Genomic DNA, 24372 nt, shown 5'->3' on the forward strand with positions numbered 1-24372 from the left:
TTATGGATTGGAAATGGACACATTGGACAGGACAATCTTCAAAAACAAACCATCAGTGCTATAAAGCTATAAAACAAGACTGGTGATGTGACTGACTGGTGACTGGCGGCAGACTGAATTAGTAATTACTAATTCATTAAAAACATGAATTAGTAATTATTTCAGTGCTTAGCATTTGGGAACATGTAGGTTTTTCTGTAAGAACACTAGATGATCCACATGCTCAGGTTTAAGACTGCTTCTTTTCGCTGTTATAACATCTCCTGCAGTAGAGAAAACCCGCTCTGCAGATACACTTGTACCTGGGATACACAAGTATTGCTTTGACAGCTGAGAGAGGAGGGGGAATATGACCTCATGCTCACGCCACCATTTTAAAGGGTCCTCAGTGAGAGGCAGAGGTGGGGCTTTACAATATTTTTCCATTTTGTCTTCTGCCTTGGCATAGGGGGTCTTAGGTTCTATTGCACCATCAGTGAAAGACTGCCCCAGCAAAGTCATGAGCAGCGATGTTGTGGCCTTTTTTTTGGGAGGAGAATGGCTGTCCTCAATGGGTGTTGTTTCTTCTTCCACAGTTGCTTTTTCCCTAGGCACTTCATCCACATTTGTCCTTCTATTAGATGTAATCTGTGTGTTTGAACAAAAGATAATAGTATAAGAAGAGCTGAACTGACTAAGAGTGTGATTCATTGATGAGGTGTGGGAAACTGCACGGTAATCCATACCATACAGTTCCACTTCCCACACCGCATCAGTGAATCAGGGCATGTTATTACACAACACAATGTAGCTGAGCTTCTAGCTGTCTGGCAGGAAACATGATGAAATTCTAATTACCTCCAAAGATGCAGCCTCCTCAGTCACTCCTCTGTATATCTCCGATCTCTCCTCCTCTGTGAGAATAAAAGGCAGTCCTTTAAAGCGAGGATCCAAAGCAGAGGCTGCATGAAGGATCTTCTTCTCTGCCTCACTGCTGTACCTCTTCAGGAGATCTGTTTTGATGGCATTCTTGATCTCATGGGTCATGGCTGTGTCTCCCATGGTGTCTGTCATGCTCTGGAGCAGTTGTGCATTTAGAGGGGCAATGAGAGACACTGTTGGGTTGCGCTCTTCTGACATCAGCAAGGTTGCATCCTTCATTGGCTTTATTGCACTCACAGCGTCCTCTGCATTTGACACATCTGTTTCATTGAGAGTGCAGAGATCAGACTCTCCTTTTCTGACTTCTGGAGACAGCAAGGTGGCACAAACTGCAGGTTGTTGTTCTAAGAACCTCTCGACCATGTCATATGCGCTGTTCCATCTTGTTGGCACATCAGTTATTAGCTTATGATTCTTCAGGCCCAGACATTTCTGTTTCTCTTTTAGACAGTGGCTTGCTCTAGTGCTGCGATGGAAGAATGTGGATATTCGTCGCACTCTGGCGAGAAGCCTGGAGAGTGTGGCCCCTTTCAGTGCCCGCTGACATGCAAGATTGAGTGTATGGGCAAAACATTTAACATGAGGAAATTTACCAACTTGAGCTGCAACTATCATGTTCGCCGGTCACAAGCACTACAGATTTATCAGACAGCTGCCATTCTTCCACAACATGAGACAATAGCTCTGCCAGATGAGCACCTGTGTGAGACTCATAAATGGCTCTTGTTTGCAACACATGTGACAAGACCTGCCAGTCCTTAGTAACGTAATGTGCTGTTATTGTAACATAGGACTCCGTTGTGACTGACGTCCATGAATCACACGTTATTGCGACTCGACTGGCTTGCTTCATTGACGCAAGTACCTGAGCTTTGGTGTCGTGGTAGAGTGCAGGTATAACGTTTTCTGTAAAGTGTCTGCGTGATGGGATCTTATAACGTGGCTCTAGCGTCTTCACAAGGTAGCGAAACCCGGCGTTGTCCACAACTGAGTAAGGCCGTAGGTCCTTGGCGATGAAAGCTGCCACAGCTTTGGTTAGTTTCTTCCCTTTTTCTGAGTTGGGCGGATAAGTTGACAGTATGGCATCAATTCTTGGCTGATCTGGGTCTAGCAGTCTTTCCTTGGCAGTGGTGGCACTGCTGGTGGCGACAGGTGTTACTAACTCAGAGTGAAAACGGCTAACATGGTTTCTCAAGTTCGTAGTATTCCCTAGGTATTTAATTTTTGTGTGACAGGCTTTACACACGGAGTGTGTCTTGTCCAACTCACGCTTCCCTGTGTGTTCGTAAAATCCGAAATGTGCCCAGATGATTGCTCTTAAAACGCTAGGTGCATTTTTTATCTCTCGATCTTTTTCTCCTTCTGCCATATTTACCACCATACTACCACGTATGTGACGGAGACGGATGACGTAAGTTGCCAAACTCTGTCAGTGTTTAAAAAAAAAAAAAAAAAAAAAAAACTTGTAAACTAAGCCGCAACAAATCAACAAAGCAACATCTTTCATAAAATATGACTGTCTGTCTGTCTGTCAGACTCCCTTCCTTGCATGCACTGAGCCAAAACCCCCGGGGCCCCCCCTTACCCCACAGCTGCCTGTGACAGTGACAGTGACACTGACAGAGACCCCCTTCCCCCCACAGCTGAGCTGACTGCAGTCTGACACACTGACAGAGACCTGGGTGGATGTCCCACACCTTCCCCAATCCCCCACAGCACTGACAAACACTGAGAGTGAGTGAGTCCCCCCCTTGCCCAGACCCCCACACTGACAGAGACCTGAAAGTCCCACACCTTCACCAATCCCCCACAGCACTGACAAACACTTGAGTGAGATTGAGTCCCCCCCTTGCCCAGACCCCCACACTGACAGAGACCTGGATGTCCCCCACACCTTCCCCAATCCCCCACAGCACTGACAAACACTGAGTGAGTCCCCCCCTTGCCCAGACCCCCATAGCTGACTGACACTGACACTGACAGAGACCCCCAGGCCCCCACTGACTGACCCCCCTGGCTGCCAGACTGCCACAGCAGAACAGTACCCCCGGGCCCCGACCGACCGTCCCCTGTCCCAGCCCCCCCCCCATCACAGACATCCCCCAGAGATACAGACGAGAGACCCCCATGAATGATAACACAATTATCTGTTCCGACATACCTGCTGTGTGACTGTGTGGGTTGTTGTGCACTGCATTGCAGAGGAGGACAGGTGCTGTGCTGCTCTCTGGGCTCTGTGGCGGGCGGCTGGCGTCACTGGCAGTGGCGTGGCGTGGCGGCTGGGCCTCCAGGGCCTGTCGGCTACGGTGAGGTGAGGCTGGCGGCGCTGGCTGGCTGCGATGGGGACGCACTTGGGGCTCCTCGCTCCTGTGTGTGGACTCACTGGACTGGCGGCTTCTGGCTTGGATGGCTGGCTGGCTGGCTTCTAGGCCGCAGGTGGGACGCCGATACACGCGGGGGATGTCTTGCTGCGCCTTGGCCCGGGTCAAAGAGGCGGAAGGGGAGGGACGGAGCCTTTTTATTAAGCTCCCGCCACTAACCCACCAATCAGCTGCCGATCCTGCGATCTTGTGATTTTTTATTTTTTTTTCCCTTGCGCGATAGGGCGTGGCCGCGGCTGATGTCGTCATTTCGTATAATCGATTATGCCGGCAGCCCGCATCGATGCAGAATCGCGAGGGGTCGAATCACGATGCATTGATCTTTCGATTATATTCCCCAGCCCTAATGATAGAATTATGCAGTGCTTCTACTTGTACTATATATCCATGCCACCACCATGTGCACAGTAATCTCCCTGACTACTCAATGGCATATGAAATAATACAAAAAAACAATAACAACAACAAACTTGTGTTAAAATGCAGGTGGGAGGCTTATTGGAATCTGGAAGCCCCTTTTAAAAATAAGGGGGCCTCCAGATACCCCCCCTCCCATGTGAATGAGTAAGAGGGACATAGTAGTAAATATTTATGTGGGGGTGGGGGCGTGTCACAATCAAATAAAAAAAATCCCTTTTGGCTATTATATCATAATAGCCAAAAGGGACTAAGAGAACCCCAAGTCCCCAATCATGGAGCCTGGAGTAGAGGGATGTTTGGTTTGTCATATAATACACAGAAAGGTAAATATATAAAATGATACAAAATCTTTATTAGTGTATAAAATATGATATAGGTTTGTAAATTACACAATGTGTCAAAATGGTCCACTAGGCTCTACATTGTTTAATTTACAAACCTATATCATATATATACTATATTTTCAAAAGTATTGGGACACCTTTCTTTACACACACATGAACTTTAATGGCATCCCAGTCTTAGTCCGTAGGGTTAAATATGGAGTTGGCCCGCCCTTTGCAGCTATAACAGCTTCAACTCTACTGGGAAGGCTGTCCACAAGGTTTAGGAGTGTGGGAATGTTTGACCATTCTTCCAGAAGCGCATTTGTAAGGTCAGGCACTGATGTTGGATGAGAAGACCTGACTCTCAGTCTCTGCTCTAATTCATCCCAAAAGTATTCTGTTGGCTTGAGGTCAGGACTCTGTAGAGGCCAGTCAAGTTCCTCCACCCCAAACTTGCTCATCTATGTCTTTATGGACCGTGTTTTGTGCACTGGTCCAAATCATTTGGTGGAGGGGGGATTACGGTGTGGGGTTGTTTTTCATGGGTTGGGCTTGGACCAGTGCACAAAGCAAGGTTCATAAAGACCTCAACCCAATAGAACATCTTTGGGAAGAATTAGAGCGGAGACTGCGAGCCAGACCTTCTCATCCAACATCCGGGCCTGACCTCACAAATGCGCTTCTGGAAGAATGGTCAAACATTCCCATAAACACACTCCTAAACCTTGTGGACAACCTTCCCAGAAGAATTGAAGTTTTTATAGCTACAAAGGGTGGGCCAACTCAATATTGAACCCTACGGATGTGCGTGTAAAGGCATGTGTCCCAATACTTTTGGTAATATAGGGTATATACAACTAAAATCATACTTTATCCCTTGTATGAAATAACACATAGGAAGGAATTTTATTTGGTCTGTTTCTCTCCAATCGATCATTTTCCTTGTTTATAATGTCTGAAATTAACGTTCCAATAAATATTTGTAATTGGGGAAGTGAGGTGGTGGACTACTAATAGCGATGGAAAATTCTGCCACATATTATTTTAATATCTATTGCTGATTAGCACTGTATTACTACTCTTCCTCCAAGTGCACAGAGATCTGTACAAAGCAGGGCCGTCCTAGATCATGCTCCAAGATATGCTTAGTCAAGGTGTATCCTGCAGGTTTCAGAGAAAAGGCAATCAAGATGTACAGAGTAACAGATCTCTGGCAAAAACAGAGTTCTTTGACCTCTTCGGTGACAAAGGAAGTCCAACTCCATACACCTTGAAGACTTGTTCTGGAGTTGTAGAGACGACAGGGAGAAGAGCAAACAACTACATCATTGAGTCATTAGATGGAAAGACAAAGGTGACTCTTCCTACCCTCATAGAATGTGATGAGATACCAGACGACAAGTCAGAGATCCCCACACCTGAAGTTGCTCGTCATCACCCTCATCTAGTGAGAATAGCCGACCAGATACCAGCACTAAATCCAGATGCTGCAATCACCCTTCTACTTGGGAGAGATATCCTCAGAGTGCACAAAGTCAGAGAACAGTACAATGGGCCACACAACGCACCATTTGCACAACGCCTTGATCTCGGATGGGTCATCGTTGGAGAGGTATGTTTAGACGGACTGCATAGACCAGCAAAGGTAAATGTTTACAGAACACATCTGTTACAGAATGGTCGTACATCTTGTCTTTACCCATGTACCAACAGTCTACACATTAAAGAGAGATTAGGTAACCTAACACATCAGCGGAGTATCCAGAGGTGCATGGAAGACTTCGCCTCAACTGGAGATACAGATGAACTGGGTTGCAAAGTGTTTGAAAGAACACGAGACGAAGACAAGCCAGCACCCTCGGTGGAAGATACACTCTTCCTTGAGATCATGGACAGAGAAGTCTTCAGAGACAAGTCAGGCAGCTGGGTAGCCCCTCTACCATTCCGGTCACCACGCCATCGCCTTCCTGACAACAGGGTACAAGCTGAAAAACGCTTCACGTCGTTGCAACGCACTCTACAAAGAAAGCCAAGTATGAAGAAACACTTCCAAGCCTTCATGCGAAAGATCTTTGACAACGAGCAAGCAGAAAGGGCACCACCACTACAGGAAAACCAAGAACACTGGTACTTACCAATATTTGGGGTGTACCATCCTCAGAAACCAGGTCAGATACGTGTAGTATTTGACTCTAGCGCGAAGCATGAAGGCATCTCACTAAATGATGTTCTTCGCAGCGGACCTGACCTGAACAATACACTCCTTGGAGTACTCATCAGGTTCAGAAAATAACTCGTAGCAGTAACAGCAGACGTACAACAGATGTTCTACTGTTTCCTTGTTCGAGAAGATCACAGAGACTACTTAAGGTTCCTGTGGTATGCAGACAAAGACTTTAACAAAGACATCACAGAGTACAGGATGAAGGTACATGTGTTTGGAAACAGCCCTTCTCCAGCTGTAGTTATCTACAACTTGAGACGAGCAGCACAGCAAGATGAAGGACATGGTCAAGAAGCCAAACAGTTCTTCATGAAGAACTTTTACGTAGATGATGGACTTGCTTCTTTCTCCAGCAACGAAGAAGCTATTAAGGTCTTGAAAAGTACAAGAGAAATGTTGGCAGAATCCAACATAATATTGAATAAGATAGCTTCCAACAGCAGCAGAGTTATGGAAGCATTTCCAACGGAAGACCGTGTTAACCACTTGCCGACCGCCGCACGACTATCTACGTCGGCGGTCAGCCCCTCACAGGCAAACTAACGTAGGGCTACGTTGCTTGCTTGTGAGGGTCTAGGGAGCGAGCGCGCGCCCCCGGAGGCACGCTCCCGCTCCCGCGTGGTCACGGACCCCCCCGCGCGTGTGACCAGCGGACCCGATGTCCGCCGGCCACTCGGCGATCGGCGGGGGAGAGGGAGAATGTCAGGCAGCTTGTGTAAACAAACTGCCTGTCATTCTCCTCGCTGCAAAGACACTGATAAAACGGATCTGGTATGTAGATCCGTTGATCAGTGTCCTTACAGCTAGAGCCACAGCCAATCACAGTAGAAACCACGCCCCTAGGGACACACACAGCCCCTCCCTTCCAAATAAAGTTAACCCCTTCACTACCAGTGTATTTTTACAGTAACAGTGCATATGTATAGCACTGATTACTGTAGAAATGTCACTGGTAACCCCAAAAGTGTCAAAAATGTCAGTCAAGGGTCCGATCTGTCCGCCGCAATGTCGCAGTACCGCAAAAAAAATCGCAGATCGCCGCCATTACGCGTTAAAAAAAAAACCAACAAAAATGACAAAAATCTTTCCCTTTGTTAGTAAACGCGATAACTTTTGCGCAAACCAATCAAAATACGCTTTTTGCGATTTTTTTTACCAAACATAGGTAGCATAAAACAAATTGGCCGAAAATTTTTAAAAATTTTGATTTTTACATTTTTTTTTGGGGGAATTTCATATAAAAAAATGTGAAAAATATTGCTATTTTTGCAAAATTGACGCTCTTTTTTTGTTTATAGCGCGTGATCAAAAAATCGCACAGGTGATCAAATACCACCAAAAGAAAGCTCTGTTTGTGGGAAAAAAAGGACGTCAAATTCGTTTAGGTACATCGTCACACGACCGCGCAATTGTGCGTTAAATTCACGCAGTGCCGAATCGCAAAATACCCCCTGGTCGGAATGGGGGTAAAATCTTCCGGGGCTTAAGTGGTTAAAGACTTCAAAGACTTGGATCTAGGAACACCCTTGCAGAGAAGTCTTGGGCTTAGTTGGGACCTGAAGACTGGCAGTTTCACCTTCAAGGTCGCCAGAGAAGTGAAGCCATTTACAAAAAGAGGTGTCCTATCTACAGTCAACAGTCTTTATGACCCCCTGGGATTCGTAGCACCTATCATCATGCAAGGCAAAGCTCTTTTGAGACAGTTCACTATTGAGCAAGAACAAAGTGACTGGGACGTACCTCTACCTGAAGAGAAGGAAATGCAGTGGAAGTTGTGGAAAGACTCATTGTTAGAGCTTGAACAACTCAGCATCCCAAGACTGTACGCACCTGTTTCCTAATCTGCTACAAAGAGAAGAGAAATATGCGTATTCTCTGACGCTTCCACTATGGCTATCACAGCTGTAACCTACCTTAGGGTAATAGACACTGAGGGACAAAGCCATTATGGGAAAATCTAAACTGGCTCCGAGACCTGCTCATACTGTCCCAAGTCTAGAACTTTGTGCTGCTGTCTTAGCTGCAGAGATGGCAGACATGATTACGACAGAACTGGACATTGAGATCCATGCAGTGAACTTTTATACAGACAGCAAGATTGTGTTAGGATATATTTACAACGCTTCAAGAAGATTTTATACATACGTGGCCAACAGAGTGACACGTATCAGAAAGTCTACAAGTCCAGAACAGTGGCATCACATCAGCACGGACAAGAACCCAGCTGATCACGGGACAAGACTAATGTCAGCCGCTGTACTCAAGCAAACTAACTGGTTCGTAGGTCCTTCCTTTCTTGGTAAGCCAGAAACCAAAGAGACTACTCAGGTAGAGAGACTTTTCAGCTCATAGAACCAGATCAAGACAAAGAGGTAAGACCTCAAGTTGCAGTTTGCAAGACTTTAGTTACAAGAGACAGTCTGGGTGCCCATAGATTTTAAAGGTTTTCCAGCTGGAAGTCGCTGACCCGTGCAATCGGAAAACGTATCTGTCTAGCCAGATACTCCTGCAGAGCTACCAATACTGATCAGCGTAGCAAAGACCACCTTGAACAAGCCAAGGTCACGATCATCAGATGCGTCCAGCAGGAAGTCTTTAAAGTAGAAATCCAAAGCCTTCTGAAAAAGGAAGAGATTTCTCGACACAGCTCGCTCCAGAAGATGGAACCAGTGACAGCTTCCACAGGAGACTTTGACCTCAAGGACTTGTACACCAAGCAATGGAGACAAGTTCAAAGTCTTGCGGACATTTTCTGGAAGAGGTGGAGACAAGAATACCTGGTGACACTCCAGTCACGCAAGAAATGGCAAGATGAACAAGTGGCCTATTGGACTCATTGTGGGAACTGATCCTAGTAGTGATGCTAAAGTTGAAAAGTTGAAGTTACAGTTGTTAGACAGGGCACTCCCAAGGTGTATGCTAGGCCAATTTCTGAAGTCGTTTTACTTCTGTCCAATGGTTAGTGGCATAACAAAAAGTATGCCAGGTGGGGAGTGTGCTGCCTTCGCACTGTATATCTTGTACCTGGCACTCAGCAGTGTCTGTCCCTTTAAGACCCTCCATTTTCTTGTAGCCTAGGGGCGGGTCTTCTCCCTTCTGCTTTGGGCAAGTCTAAACTTGTCTATCCATTCCAGCGTGAGCCACCATAGGGAACAGACATAGGACCTCTCAAGCTAATCTATTGCAAATCTGATGAACACCAAAAGCCTGTAAGTAAAGGATTTGCTAGTTCAGCCTGTATAGAGGGATGTTAGACCTTTTTTATAGATAATATGTGTTCCAGTATGTAGTAAGCACGTGTTAGTTAGTCCCTATCTTCTGCATAACTATGTATAATGTATGATGTTGAATAGCCATACTTATACCGGTCTTTCATATGTTTGTTTTACAGTTTTACCACACGCATACTTTTATGTCCTCTAATGTCCACCACATATCTGCTTATTCATATGTAAAGGCACATGTATGGATTATATCTCAGTAAAGGTTGCATCAAAGAAACCAGCGCTTCTTTCATTGAGATTTGGTTATTACTTGATGTGAAGCTGTGTACCTCAAGCAACACACAGCCGAGACATTACAACAGTTACACAGTAGGTGAGGTTGAATAAAGACAATAGTCCATCCAGTTCAACCTGTGTAGGTGTGTGTGGACATAATCATTTCTCATACCCCTGAATGTTTTCATCCTTGAGATGTACGTCCAAGAGTCTTTTAAAAATACCCATACTCCCCGCAGTTACTACCATTTTGTGGCAGGGCTTTCCACAGTCTTGTAGCCCTTACTGTAAAGAACCCCCCGCGTAGCCTGTGGTTAAATATATTCTCCTCTAAACGCATTGTATGGCCTCGTGTCCTCATGCATTCCTTGCGACTGAATAGTTTTTTTTTCTGTGCTCAGATCACCATTGAGGTATTTTTAAATTGCTATCATGTCCCCTCTCACACGTCTCTTCTCCAGGGAGAATAAATCTAGTGCTTCTAAATGCTCTTCGTAATTAAGGTCCTCGAATCCCCTAATAAGTTTTGTTTCCTTTCTCTGTACTCTCTCAAGCTCCAACACATCCCTTCTGAGGACTGGCGAACAGAACTGGACAGAATACTCCAGATGTGGTCAGACCAGAGTTGTCTAAAGTGGTAGGATTATAGTTTTATCTCTGGAATACATCTATTTCCTTATGCATGCCAAAATTCTGCCAGCTTTGGCAGCTGCAGCTTGACATTGCATACTATTGCCTAATCTATCTTCCACCAAAACCCCCAGATCTTTCTCCATTTTTGATACCTCCAGAGGTTCCCCCCATAGCTTGTATATTGCTTTTATGTTAGTGGTCCCTAAGTGCAGTGCCTTGCACTTATCCACATTAAACCTCATTTGCCATGTAGTTACCCAATGTTATTTTGTTCAGGTCATTCTGCAAGATTTCTGCCTCCCAATGCAAAGTTATTGCCCTGCCCAATTTTGTGTCATCTTCAAAAATTGAGATTGAGCTACTGATCCCTTCCTCAATGCTGTTTATGAATAAATTGAACAAAATTGGTCCCAGAACTGAGCCTTTGGGAACCACATTTACCACCCCAGACCAGTCCGAGTATGCATTGTTTATTACCACCCTTTGGACACACCCTTTAACCAGTTCCGTATCCAAGAGCAAACCTTATAGTCGATGCCTGTCGCCCTTAATCTATAAATCAAGCGCTTGTGGGGAACTGTATCAAACGCTTTAGCAAAATCCAGGTACACCAAATCCACTGGTCTCCCACTGTCTACCTCACAACTAACCTCCTCGTAGAATGTTAACAGATTGGTTTGACAAGAACGCCCTTTTGTAAACCCGTGCTGATTACTATTGATGATGTTGTTTCGTTTAGAAAACTCTTGGATATAGTCCCTTATCATCCCCTTGTAAAGCCATTATTATTTCTGATGTTGGCCGCCTGAGAACTTGTCAAAACTTAAAATCCAACAGACTCGGTGCACATAACAGGGAAGAGATGGAGACTGCAATGACATCATTGACCAAATATAGCCATGGCCGGGGATTAACAACCATGTAAGCCAATAACATTGATGACTTTGCAATTCCAAGCTTCCTAAAATACTACTTCTATATATGATCAACAGGGGGCTGAATGGGAAAAAGTTCAGGCATTTGTCCATATTCCAAAACAGTCAAAGATTGGACTGAACCATTGACCCATCCCTTCACTGCACTGCCTTCTTTTATTAGAACAATGTTATACTTTTGTGACGCTTTGCCACAAGGGCTTTTTGTCCCCCTTTGACCCACCTCACCATAAAACGACTATCTGTCCTAACCGTATGTAAAATAGAAAATTCTGCTTTTCTTACCTGGGTGTAACCATACAGATTCAGCAGCTGTGCCATTTGGAGAGTGGTGTCAGAATTGAGATCTCCAATGAAACCAGCCAGAGCCCCCCGCTCCATACAGGAATAATTTGGAGCTTCCATTGTATGTCCAGACAATATCTGTAGAACATCTTTTATAGCTTTATTCACATGTCCACAAGAATCATACACATGATATCCCAGAGATATGTTGGGAAGAATATCTGGATTGCTGTTTATCTCATCAATAGCAAATATAAAAGCCAGGAGATGTCTGTATTCTCTGTCATAAACCCTGCAGACAATGGATAGTTTAGCAATGGTCTAAGCACAAGAAAATCTTTATGGCAAATTGTATGACACATTTTATCTGCAGATCTATGGTGGGATTGGTGGCCGTGTGCATTGCATTGTGAAACACTATAGTGAAATTCAATCATTCCTGCACTTATATGAGCTATAGCAGTGGTTGGCAATTTAGGAGGCATAGAGGACCTCAGCTTCAGCCCCTGACATCACCAAGTAACCGCACATTATATTCAGTAGATGTAATGCTATGGAAGAGGGTCAGAGAATGCAGACGAAAGCCCCGTACACACGTAGCTATTGTCGGCCGAACGATCGGCCGTCTTTTGTCCGGTGCTGTCCTGTCGGCTGAAAAGTGCTAAAGACTGCACACGAATTTTGTCGGCAGACAACAGCCGACTGCAGAAGTGATGTCATGTGATGGTTAACTTTCCGTGTCTTTTTTCTTTTCTGAGCATGCCCAGTCTTGCTAATCTGCTGTTTGTCGGCCAAATTCTGTACTGACTTGCAAACAATCGGCCGTTCTGGTGACGGCCAACAAAAATTTTAAAGTCTGCACGCCAGATTCTGTTCGGCCGAAAATTCGCTGTCGGTTGTCGGAAGCATCATACTAACAAGCCGACAATCGGCCGATCAGTCGGTGGCCGAATATTTACGGCCGACAATCGCTACGTGTGTACGGGCCTTTAGTAGAGTAAAGGGTCAGAGACAGGGCCAGTTGGAGCCTGCAGACATGCCATAGGAGACAAGCAGGCACTGCAATTTGGGGGGGGGGGGGCGGGCATGTACCAATACCATAATAAAAAAGTGTCTCTCCCTACACAGTAGTTTCAGCTCTCCATAAAAGCTCCCACACATTAACAGTATGGCTGATTTAAGTTCACTTTGTTTTCATAAAGTTGTCTGGTTTATTGATTCCTTATTATATTGGCTGCGACCAGAATAATGACTAGGGAGGAGCTTCCGGTTGGGTTGAAGGTTCGGACCAAATTTTGCTTGTTTGGATGATAGGTAAACAGCTGAACTAATTTTATGTTTGGCCCGGTCAGACCTCGGGCAAGGCTGGAAGAGATACATTTGGTATCAGTATTACTACCACTGATAAATGTGACCGCTTCCCTTCTGGCTGCTTATTAGGAAACCACAAATAATCCGCTCTGTCACTAAATCGTGTTGTCGGGATAGATCTGAAATGTTAGACAAAGTGATTGATGATGGATTTACATTATGGAGATTTTTTTTTTCTTTTAAATAAAGGACATGTCAAAAATTGCAGTGTTGTTATTTCTTTACTTTTTCTATGAATGTGTAGGGGTACTGTGTACCACTTACTAATTCACATAGGAAAGAGGGCCTGTATCTGGGGTTTCCAATAATCCCCCCCAGAACCCCACAACCACTAGGCCAGTGTAGTGGGAAAGAGACTTGTGTCCTCATCATTCTGGTGTTTTGCCAGTGGGACCCTCCTGGAAAGGTACCCCCCCCACCAATGTTAGGGGCATGTGGGCTGGTATAGTTCAGGCGGGGAGGCTGAATTCCTACTTCCCTTTTCCTGTCCTGACAGGGGGATTGATCATATACAGAATGGGTCAGGTGTGGATTTGGTTGGAACCTATTGTTTTTTTTTTTTTCTTTTCTTTTTTTTGCCTGGAATTTTTCATCACAATCAATATCAAACTCAAATAGTCTGGCATGAATATTTATGGGGGGAGGCCATTTTTGGGGAGTCCCCCCTTGATATCTGACCCTCATCGGGGATAAGGGTAATTCATACATCTTTAGGGGGAATTATACACTTTTATGTTTTGTGTGGGGTCCACCATTATTACCCATCCCAGACCCTCACCTGGGATAAGAGTCTGCCATAGATTAGGTGAATCCTCAGCTGTTTGGTCGGTGGCTGAAGCTGTAATTTACCAGCAATTTAAACTTATTTTTTTTTTCATCTGTAAATGTAAATGCTGTAGTAGGTTGTATACATCATGCAGATGTGTCACTTCACTGGCAGAGTCAGGGCACCCCCAAGGAGTGTTAGTTATTTTTTTTGTTCCTGTTTGCTCTGCCTATATTACCTCAAACAGTCTAATCATGCCCCTCCCCCCCCCACCACCACCACCACCACCACAATTTTTTGGTCTTTATCTTTAACAACAAAACAATCCTCCCATATTCTAGAGTTGAGGAGAAGGGGAGACATTCTATAGTTTAGCAAAAGAAACTTGGCAGGGCTGACACCTTGTCTTGCAATTTTATTTCACAAATAGTGCAGTGCTGTCAGCCCACAACAGGAACCGATCAATGGGAATTTTTCTGTGACTGCATTGTCTTTAATCCTTTCACTGTCAGAGACACTTTTGTATGAAATAATAAAATGCCTGATAATTAGTTAAAATTCCCCAAATATTATTTATTTTATGAAAGCAAAGACCCTGCAGAATACCATGGTGGTAGCTCTAAGGTTTTATGATATTAGAGTAGCTGTTTATGAAATAAACAATTTCAGTAAAAATACAATAAAAGTAATCTTACTGAACACAAACGACTTTGGAACAACTTTTTGGTAAAATATAAAATATGAAGTTGTTCCGAGTAAATAGAAACCCAACATGTAAAGCCCTAAAATTGTGCAGCCGGTGAAAAGGTAAATGCAATGCCGGCCATCAGAAACAGAAATACTATATAATGTTATTGTGACGCCTTAAAATGCCTTTCCAACCAAAACCTTTTCTCTTTTGGACAGCCACTTTCCGGGGCTCCATTAGAGAGATTTTCCCTCACTTCCTGTCCTGCAGATAACAGATTTACCAGACAGGAAGAAAGGAAAAATCTGCAATAGGGACACAGACAGAAATAAATGACTGACAGGGATTCCAGCCTTCCAGTACTTTACTAAAACTGTGTTCATTTCTGTGCTGCTATTGGAGAGATTCCCTCACTTTCTATGGTAAAATGTTATCTGCTGGACAGGAAGTGAGGGAAATCTCTTGTTCCTTGTAGAAGTCACATGTTTCCTGGAAACAATTGAGCCCCAGTCTGCAGTCAGATCCTCTTGCTGTTATGGAGCCCCAGATAGCAGTAAAAACCTGAAAGGGATTCTCTATCATTCCACACTATATTCAAACCTAAAAAAAAAAAGGTTTGGGGTCATTAAGTGAAAAAGTCATTTCAGGTCCCATTCACACTTGTGTATTGTGGTAAAAATGCTCTCCTTAACACGTAACAATGCATGACAAAGCACCTTCTCTATGGGCAGTGCAATGCGGTGTCATTCATTGTGAATTGCACCCCAATGTATTGTACAGTGGATCCCAACACACAACGCACCTCTAGGCACCATAATACACATAGCATGAGCTGAGGGGTGCTGACTTATTAAAAAAAGGGTCATGCATGATTTTTCATCCATTGTGGTGGATTGGCAGCTATTCATAATGAATGAATGTGACCATTAACACCCGGCAATGGAACACCTAAATGTGAATGGACCATATGTGGTTTTCATGAACACATTCAAGGATATGCTTTGATTTTATATAAATGCAATGTAACAGACTGAATGAGTCCTGCACATTATCACACAAATCTCCTAAAGACACAGCTCTGTAGATCAGATTGGAAGTTTTACATTTTATTTTTTTTGTCAAAACATTTTATTGAAATTAAACATAGTACACAGAAAGCATTACAGATATGCAAAGAAAAACCGTAGAATGTGCCGACTTGAGTCATTACATACAGTTAGAACTGGAGCAACAAACACAACGATATAAACCAATCTAACTGTACCTGTAATTGAGAGTACTGAGACAGGGAAAGCCTTACAGAAATAGTAGGGAGTGGGGGGTCAGAAGTTTTACAATTCATATTTCACTTACGCTGAACACATGAGATTTTTAATACGTTTTCCCTTCTGATTCCACACTGACACTGCAGAATGTACAGCGAATATCCCTCCTATAATGATGTCTCCATCCTGAGAATACTTGTACTCAAATGTATAATTCCCCATAGTCATATCACAGCGGTGAGCAGAGTTCTGGGTGTCAGATGTGCAGGGGGTCACACACAAAGCCAACAACCACAATATTCTATGTGGGTATCTGAAGACAACATGGCCGGGTCTCTGATAGACTCCAATGACTTCTTCCTCTTCTCCTGACCTCATCATCACTGACAGCAGCACAGGATCCTGACACTGATTTCATGGCTCAGCTGAAGGCTGTGAGAGTGTCGGGTTTATAAAGAATAATTCTGTTATTTATTACTGATAGACTGGAATATGAATCTGCTTATAGAGAAGGAAAAAAAAGGCCAAACCTAAAATACACAGAATCCATCTTTGTCAGCACTGTAGAAAGTGAAGGTTATAAAAATACCATTATGACATATTGTACATGAAACAGAAAAAATGAGACGTTTGATGGCCAAGAATGCTATATTTATTAATATTATTATCGTCCTCCATCCACTAACTCACTCCCAGGTGATCGCCAATCACTTAAAAAATAAGATTGGGGCAGAGTCTGGCCGCAAACCAAGATGGCCGAGTGATCTCTCCTCACTACAGCCACGGGGGAACAAATAGTGTTCATAGCCCACACCAGCCACCGAATTAATACCACTGGCAGAGCACTGATCCTTGGCAACAATGCCGACATGTCCAGGAAGCAAAATTCGCCCACTGGGTCCCGCAAACTAACAGAGTTCTTCAGCAGCTCACAGCCCCAAGATTTCCAAGTTGGCACCAGCTCGAGACATAGAGCAGCGCCTCCGGCTGCTAACTGAGCCTCTCCTCCGACCCCTGCATGCTTCTTCAGCAGCATCCATGGGCTGCACTATCCCACCAGGGATTCACTCCAAGGACAGCCATAAAAGAGCAGTAACATCTCCATTTCCCTCACCTTCACAGCTAGCACCAGTGAGTAAGAAACATATTTCCTTTCAACACCCTCATGCTTCTGACCATGAAACTGACTCTGATGAAGAACATGAAGCCTTCCTAGCTGGTCTGCACACCACTGACAATCCAGTGTCTGAGACTACCCTGAAACACATGCTAATATCGCTACAAAAAGATCTCAGGATGGATCTTCACAGGTCCATATCCCATATGCAATCCTAAATATATGACCTGGGAGATCGCACTGATACTGAGGAGAAACAACTCCATTCCTATGTTGGGGCCTATAATGAATTGCTAGACGCAATTCAGAGGTATTTCAGAAAATGACTCCTCTGCAGATCTTACTACATATTTTCAGCAAATCGGTCACCATACTACATCTAAAACAAGGCATGAAACAACTGCAAAATGTGGGCTTTTCCCCTTCATCAGGACTTTCCAACTCTAACAACATGCCCTCAGCCCGCATCCTTGAGCCCTGGCACTGTGTGAACAACACCTGAGTTTGCCTTTACTTGGGATTCACCTTGACATACTGCAGCCTTACAGTATCTCACAAAAATGAGTACACCCCTCACATTTTTGTAAATATTTTATTAGATCATTTTCATGTGACAACACTGAAGAAATTACACTTTGCTACAATGTAAAGTAGTGAGTGTACAGCTTGTATAACAGTGTAAATTTGCTGTCCCCTCAAAATAACTCAACACACAGCCATGAATGTCTAAACCGCTGGCAACAAAATTGAGTACACCCCTAAGTGAAAATGTCCAAATTGGGCCTAATTAGCCATTTTCCCTCCCAGGTGTCATGTGACTCCTTAGTGTTACAAGAACTCAGGTGTAAATGGGGAGCAGGTGTGTTAAATTTGGTGTTATCGCTCTCACTCTCTCATACTGGTTACTGGAAGTTCAGCATGGCACCTCATGGCAAAGAACTCTCTGAGGATCTGAAAAAAAAGAATTGTTGCTCTACATAAAGATGGCCTAGGCTGTAAGAAGATTGCCAAGACCCTGAAACTTAGCTGCAGCATGGTGGCCAAGACCATGGTATACAGAAGTAAGTGTTGGCCTGTATAGGCCCCAAAAATTAGCCCACATGGGTTTAACTGACAGCAAAGAATATAGTGTATTTCATGGCTGGAGGTATATTAGGCATTCACACGGTATACAGAAGTAAGTGTCGGCCTGTATAGGCCCCAAAAAATAGCCGACATGGGTTTAACTGGCAGCAAAGAACGTCGTCTATTTGATGGCTGAAATTAGCCCACATGTGTTGAACTGACAGCAAAGAACATAGTATTTGATGGCTAGAGGTACATTAGGCCTTCACAGGATAAAGAATTAAGTGTCGGCCTGTATAGGCTCCAAAAATTAGCCCACATGGGTTTACCTCACAGCTAAGTACGTAGTATTCTGTGGCTGAAGGTACATTAGGCATTCACACAGTTTACATAAGTAAGTGTCAGCCTGTATAGGCCCCAAAAATTAGCCCACATGGGTTTAACTGACAGCAAAGAACGTAGTATTTGATGGCTAAAGGTACATTAGGCTTTCACAGAATACAGAAGTAAATGTCGGCCTGTATAGGCTCAAAAAATTTGTTCACATGGGTTGAACTGACAGCAAGAACGTAGTATTTCATGGCTAGAGGTACATTAGGCGTTCACAGGATAAAGAAGTAAGTGTCGGCCTGTATAGGCTCCAAAAATTAGCCCACATGGGTTTACATCACAGCTAAATACGTAGTATTCTGTGGCTGAAGGTACAATAGGCATTCACACAGTTTACATAAGTAAGTGTCGGCCTGTATAGGCCCCAAAAATTAGCCCACATAGGTTTAACTGACAGCAAAGAACGTAGTGTATTTGATGGCTGGAGGTACAGTAGGCATTCACAGTATACAGAAGTAAGTGTCAGCTGTATAGGCTCCAAAAATTAGCTAACATGGGTTGAACTGACAGCAAAGAACGTAGTATTTGATGGCTAGAGGCACATTAGGTTTTCACAGGATACAGAAGTAAATGTCGGCCTGTATAGGCTCCAAAAATTTTTTCACATGGGTTGAACTGACAGCAAAGAATGTAGTATTTGATGGCTAGAGGTACATTAGTCTTTCACAGGATACAGAAGTAAGTGTCGGACTGTATAGGCTCCAAAAATGTATTCACATGGGTTGAACTGACAGCAAAGAATGTAGTGTATTTGATGGCTGGAGGTACAGTAGGCATTCACAGTATACAGCGGTAAGTGTTGCATGTATAGGCCCTAATAATTAGCCCACATGGGTTTAACTAGCAGCAAAGAACGTAGTGTATTTGATGAATGGAGGTACAGCAGGCATTCACACAGTATACAAAAGTAAGTGTTGGCCTGTATAGGTTCCAAAAATTCGCTCACATGGGTTGAACTGAAAGCAAAGAACATAGTATTTGATGGCTAGAGGTACATTAGGCATTCACACAGTATACAGAAGTAAGTGTCGGCCTGTATAGGCCCCAAAAATTAGCCCACAGGTTTAACTGACAGCAAAGAACGTAGTGTATTTGATGGCTGGAGGTACAGTAGGCATTCATAGTATACAGAAGTAAGTGTCGGCCTGTATAGGCTCCAAAAATGAGCTCACATGGGTTGAACTGACAGCAAAGAACGTAGTGTATTTGATGGCTGAAATTAGCCCACATGGGTTTAACTGACAGCAAAGAACGTAGTGTATTTGATGGCTGAAATTAGCCCACATGGGTTTAACTGACAGCAAAGAACGTAGCATTTTTGATGGCTGGAGGTACAGTAGGCATTCACAGTATACAGAAGTAAGTTTCGGCCTGTATAGGCTCCAAAAAAATAGCTCACATGGGTTGAACTGACAGCAAAGAACATAGTATTTGATGGCTAGAGGTACATTAGGCATTCGCACAGTATACAGAAGTAAGTGTCGGCCTATATAGGCCCCAAAAATTAGCCCACATGGGTTTAACTGACAGCAAAGAACGTAGTGTATTTGATGGCTGAAGGTACAGTAGGCATTCACAGTATACAGAAGTAAGTGTCGGCCTCTATAGGCTCCAAAAATTAGCTCACATGGGTTGAACTGACAGCAAAGAAGGTAGAATGTGATGGCTAGAGGTAAATTAGGCTTTCACAGGATACAGAAGTAAGTGTCGGCCTGTATAGACTCCAAAAATGTGTTCACATGGGTTGAACTGACAGCAAAGAACGTAGTATTTGATGGCTAGAGGTACATTAGGCATTCACAGGATACAGAAATAAGTGTCTGCCTGTATAGGCTCCAAAAACTAGCTCACATGGGTTGAACTGACAGCAAAGAACATAGTATTTGATGGCTAGAGGTACATTAGGCATTCACACAGTATACAGAAGTAAGTGTCGGCCTGTATAGGCCCCAAAAATTAGCCACAAGTTTAACTGAAAGCAAAGAACGTAGTGTATTTGATGGCTGGAGGTACAGTAGGCATTCATAGTATACAGAAGTAAGTGTCGGCCTGTATAGGCTCCAAAAATAAGCTCACATGGGCTGAAGTGACAGCAAAGAACATAGTATTTGATGGCTAGAGGTACATTAGGCATTCACACAGTTACAGAAGTAAGTGTCGGCCTATATAGGCCCCAAAAATTAGCCAACATGGGTTTAACTGACAGCAAAGAATGTAGTGTTTTTAATGGCTGGAGGTACAGTAGGCATTCACAGTATACATAAGTAAGTGTCGGCCTGTATAGGCCCCAAAAATTAGCCCACATAGGTTTAACTGACAGCAAAGAACGTAGTGTATTTGATGGCTGGAGGTACAGTAGGCATTCACAGTATACAGAAGTAAGTGTCAGCTGTATAGGCTCCAAAAATTAGCTAACATGGGTTGAACTGACAGCAAAGAACGTAGTATTTGATGGCTAGAGGCACATTAGGTTTTCACAGGATACAGAAGTAAATGTCGGCCTGTATAGGCTCCAAAAATTTGTTCACATGGGTTGAACTGACAGCAAAGAATGTAGTATTTGATGGCTAGAGGTACATTAGTCTTTCACAGGATACAGAAGTAAGTGTCGGACTGTATAGGCTCCAAAAATGTATTCACATGGGTTGAACTGACAGCAAAGAATGTAGTGTATTTGATGGCTGGAGGTACAGTAGGCATTCACAGTATACAGCGGTAAGTGTTGCATGTATAGGCCCCAATAATTAGCCCACATGGGTTTAACTAGCAGCAAAGAACGTAGTGTATTTGATGAATGGAGGTACAGCAGGCATTCACACAGTATACAAAAGTAAGTGTTGGCCTGTATAGGTTCCAAAAATTCGCTCACATGGGTTGAACTGAAAGCAAAGAACATAGTATTTGATGGCTAGAGGTACATTAGGCATTCACACAGTATACAGAAGTAAGTGTCGGCCTGTATAGGCCCCAAAAATTAGCCCACAGGTTTAACTGACAGCAAAGAACGTAGTGTATTTGATGGCTGGAGGTACAGTAGGCATTCATAGTATACAGAAGTAAGTGTCGGCCTGTATAGGCTCCAAAAATGAGCTCACATGGGTTGAACTGACAGCAAAGAACGTAGTGTATTTGATGGCTGAAATTAGCCCACATGGGTTTAACTGACAGCAAAGAACGTAGTGTATTTGATGGCTGAAATTAGCCCACATGGGTTTAACTGACAGCAAAGAACGTAGCATTTTTGATGGCTGGAGGTACAGTAGGCATTCACAGTATACAGAAGTAAGTTTCGGCCTGTATAGGCTCCAAAAAAATAGCTCACATGGGTTGAACTGACAGCAAAGAACATAGTATTTGATGGCTAGAGGTACATTAGGCATTCGCACAGTATACAGAAGTAAGTGTCGGCCTATATAGGCCCCAAAAATTAGCCCACATGGGTTTAACTGACAGCAAAGAACGTAGTGTATTTGATGGCTGAAGGTACAGTAGGCATTCACAGTATACAGAAGTAAGTGTCGGCCTCTATAGGCTCCAAAAATTAGCTCACATGGGTTGAACTGACAGCAAAGAAGGTAGAATGTGATGGCTAGAGGTAAATTAGGCTTTCACAGGATACAGAAGTAAGTGTCGGCCTGTATAGACTCCAAAAATGTGTTCACATGGGTTGAACTGACAGCAAAGAACGTAGTATTTGATGGCTAGAGGTACATTAGGCATTCACAGGATACAGAAATAAGTGTCTGCCTGTATAGGCTCCAAAAACTAGCTCACATGGGTTGAACTGACAGCAAAGAACATAGTATTTGATGGCTAGAGGTACATTAGGCATTCACACAGTATACAGAAGTAAGTGTCGGCCTGTATAGGCCCCAAAAATTAGCCACAAGTTTAACTGAAAGCAAAGAACGTAGTGTATTTGATGGCTGGAGGTACAGTAGGCATTCATAGTATACAGAAGTAAGTTTCGGCCTGTATAGGCTCCAAAAAAATAGCTCACATGGGTTGAACTGACAGCAAAGAACATAGTATTTGATGGCTAGAGGTACATTAGGCATTCGCACAGTATACAGAAGTAAGTGTCGGCCTATATAGGCCCCAAAAATTAGCCCACATGGGTTTAACTGACAGCAAAGAACGTAGTGTATTTGATGGCTGAAGGTACAGTAGGCATTCACAGTATACAGAAGTAAGTGTCGGCCTCTATAGGCTCCAAAAATTAGCTCACATGGGTTGAACTGACAGCAAAGAAGGTAGAATGTGATGGCTAGAGGTAAATTAGGCTTTCACAGGATACAGAAGTAAGTGTCGGCCTGTATAGACTCCAAAAATGTGTTCACATGGGTTGAACTGACAGCAAAGAACGTAGTATTTGATGGCTAGAGGTACATTAGGCATTCACAGGATACAGAAATAAGTGTCTGCCTGTATAGGCTCCAAAAACTAGCTCACATGGGTTGAACTGACAGCAAAGAACATAGTATTTGATGGCTAGAGGTACATTAGGCATTCACACAGTATACAGAAGTAAGTGTCGGCCTGTATAGGCCCCAAAAATTAGCCACAAGTTTAACTGAAAGCAAAGAACGTAGTGTATTTGATGGCTGGAGGTACAGTAGGCATTCATAGTATACAGAAGTAAGTGTCGGCCTGTATAGGCTCCAAAAATAAGCTCACATGGGCTGAAGTGACAGCAAAGAACATAGTATTTGATGGCTAGAGGTACATTAGGCATTCACACAGTTACAGAAGTAAGTGTCGGCCTATATAGGCCCCAAAAATTAGCCAACATGGGTTTAACTGACAGCAAAGAATGTAGTGTTTTTAATGGCTGGAGGTACAGTAGGCATTCACAGTATACATAAGTAAGTGTCGGCCTGTATAGGCCCCAAAAATTAGCCCACATAGGTTTAACTGACAGCAAAGAACGTAGTGTATTTGATGGCTGGAGGTACAGTAGGCATTCACAGTATACAGAAGTAAGTGTCAGCTGTATAGGCTCCAAAAATTAGCTAACATGGGTTGAACTGACAGCAAAGAACGTAGTATTTGATGGCTAGAGGCACATTAGGTTTTCACAGGATACAGAAGTAAATGTCGGCCTGTATAGGCTCCAAAAATTTGTTCACATGGGTTGAACTGACAGCAAAGAATGTAGTATTTGATGGCTAGAGGTACATTAATCTTTCACAGGATACAGAAGTAAGTGTCGGACTGTATAGGCTCCAAAAATGTATTCACATGGGTTGAACTGACAGCAAAGAATGTAGTGTATTTGATGGCTGGAGGTACAGTAGGCATTCACAGTATACATAAGTAAGTGTCGGCCTGTATAGGCCCCAAAAATTAGCCCACATAGGTTTAACTGACAGCAAAGAACGTAGTGTATTTGATGGCTGGAGGTACAGTAGGCATTCACAGTATACAGAAGTAAGTGTCAGCTGTATAGGCTCCAAAAATTAGCTAACATGGGTTGAACTGACAGCAAAGAACGTAGTATTTGATGGCTAGAGGCACATTAGGTTTTCACAGGATACAGAAGTAAATGTCGGCCTGTATAGGCTCCAAAAATTTGTTCACATGGGTTGAACTGACAGCAAAGAATGTAGTATTTGATGGCTAGAGGTACATTAGTCTTTCACAGGATACAGAAGTAAGTGTCGGACTGTATAGGCTCCAAAAATGTATTCACATGGGTTGAACTGACAGCAAAGAATGTAGTGTATTTGATGGCTGGAGGTACAGTAGGCATTCACAGTATACAGCGGTAAGTGTTGCATGTATAGGCCCCAATAATTAGCCCACATGGGTTTAACTAGCAGCAAAGAACGTAGTGTATTTGATGAATGGAGGTACAGCAGGCATTCACACAGTATACAAAAGTAAGTGTTGGCCTGTATAGGTTCCAAAAATTCGCTCACATGGGTTGAACTGAAAGCAAAGAACATAGTATTTGATGGCTAGAGGTACATTAGGCATTCACACAGTATACAGAAGTAAGTGTCGGCCTGTATAGGCCCCAAAAATTAGCCCACAGGTTTAACTGACAGCAAAGAACGTAGTGTATTTGATGGCTGGAGGTACA

General features: G+C 43.5%; 1 protein-coding gene across 1 annotated transcript in view; it reads right to left on the reverse strand.

The window, feature by feature from the left end:
• Window positions 1-8764: 8764 nt before the first annotated feature.
• Window positions 8765-24372, reverse strand: part of LOC309569075 (vomeronasal type-2 receptor 26-like) — a gene marked incomplete at both ends in the record, with an annotated part of 96389 nt that continues 80781 nt past the window's right edge. Inside the window, 2 exons of the mRNA XM_082274838.1 lie at window positions 8765-9049; window positions 11626-11917. Coding sequence (XP_082130964.1) covers window positions 8765-9049; window positions 11626-11917 — 577 coding nt within the window. The remainder of the gene's footprint in view (window positions 9050-11625; window positions 11918-24372) is intronic.

The sequence above is a fragment of the Pelophylax lessonae genome (assembly GCF_965119305.1).
Source record: "Pelophylax lessonae genome assembly, chromosome: 1".
In the NCBI taxonomy this organism is placed as follows: Eukaryota; Metazoa; Chordata; class Amphibia; order Anura; family Ranidae; genus Pelophylax; species Pelophylax lessonae.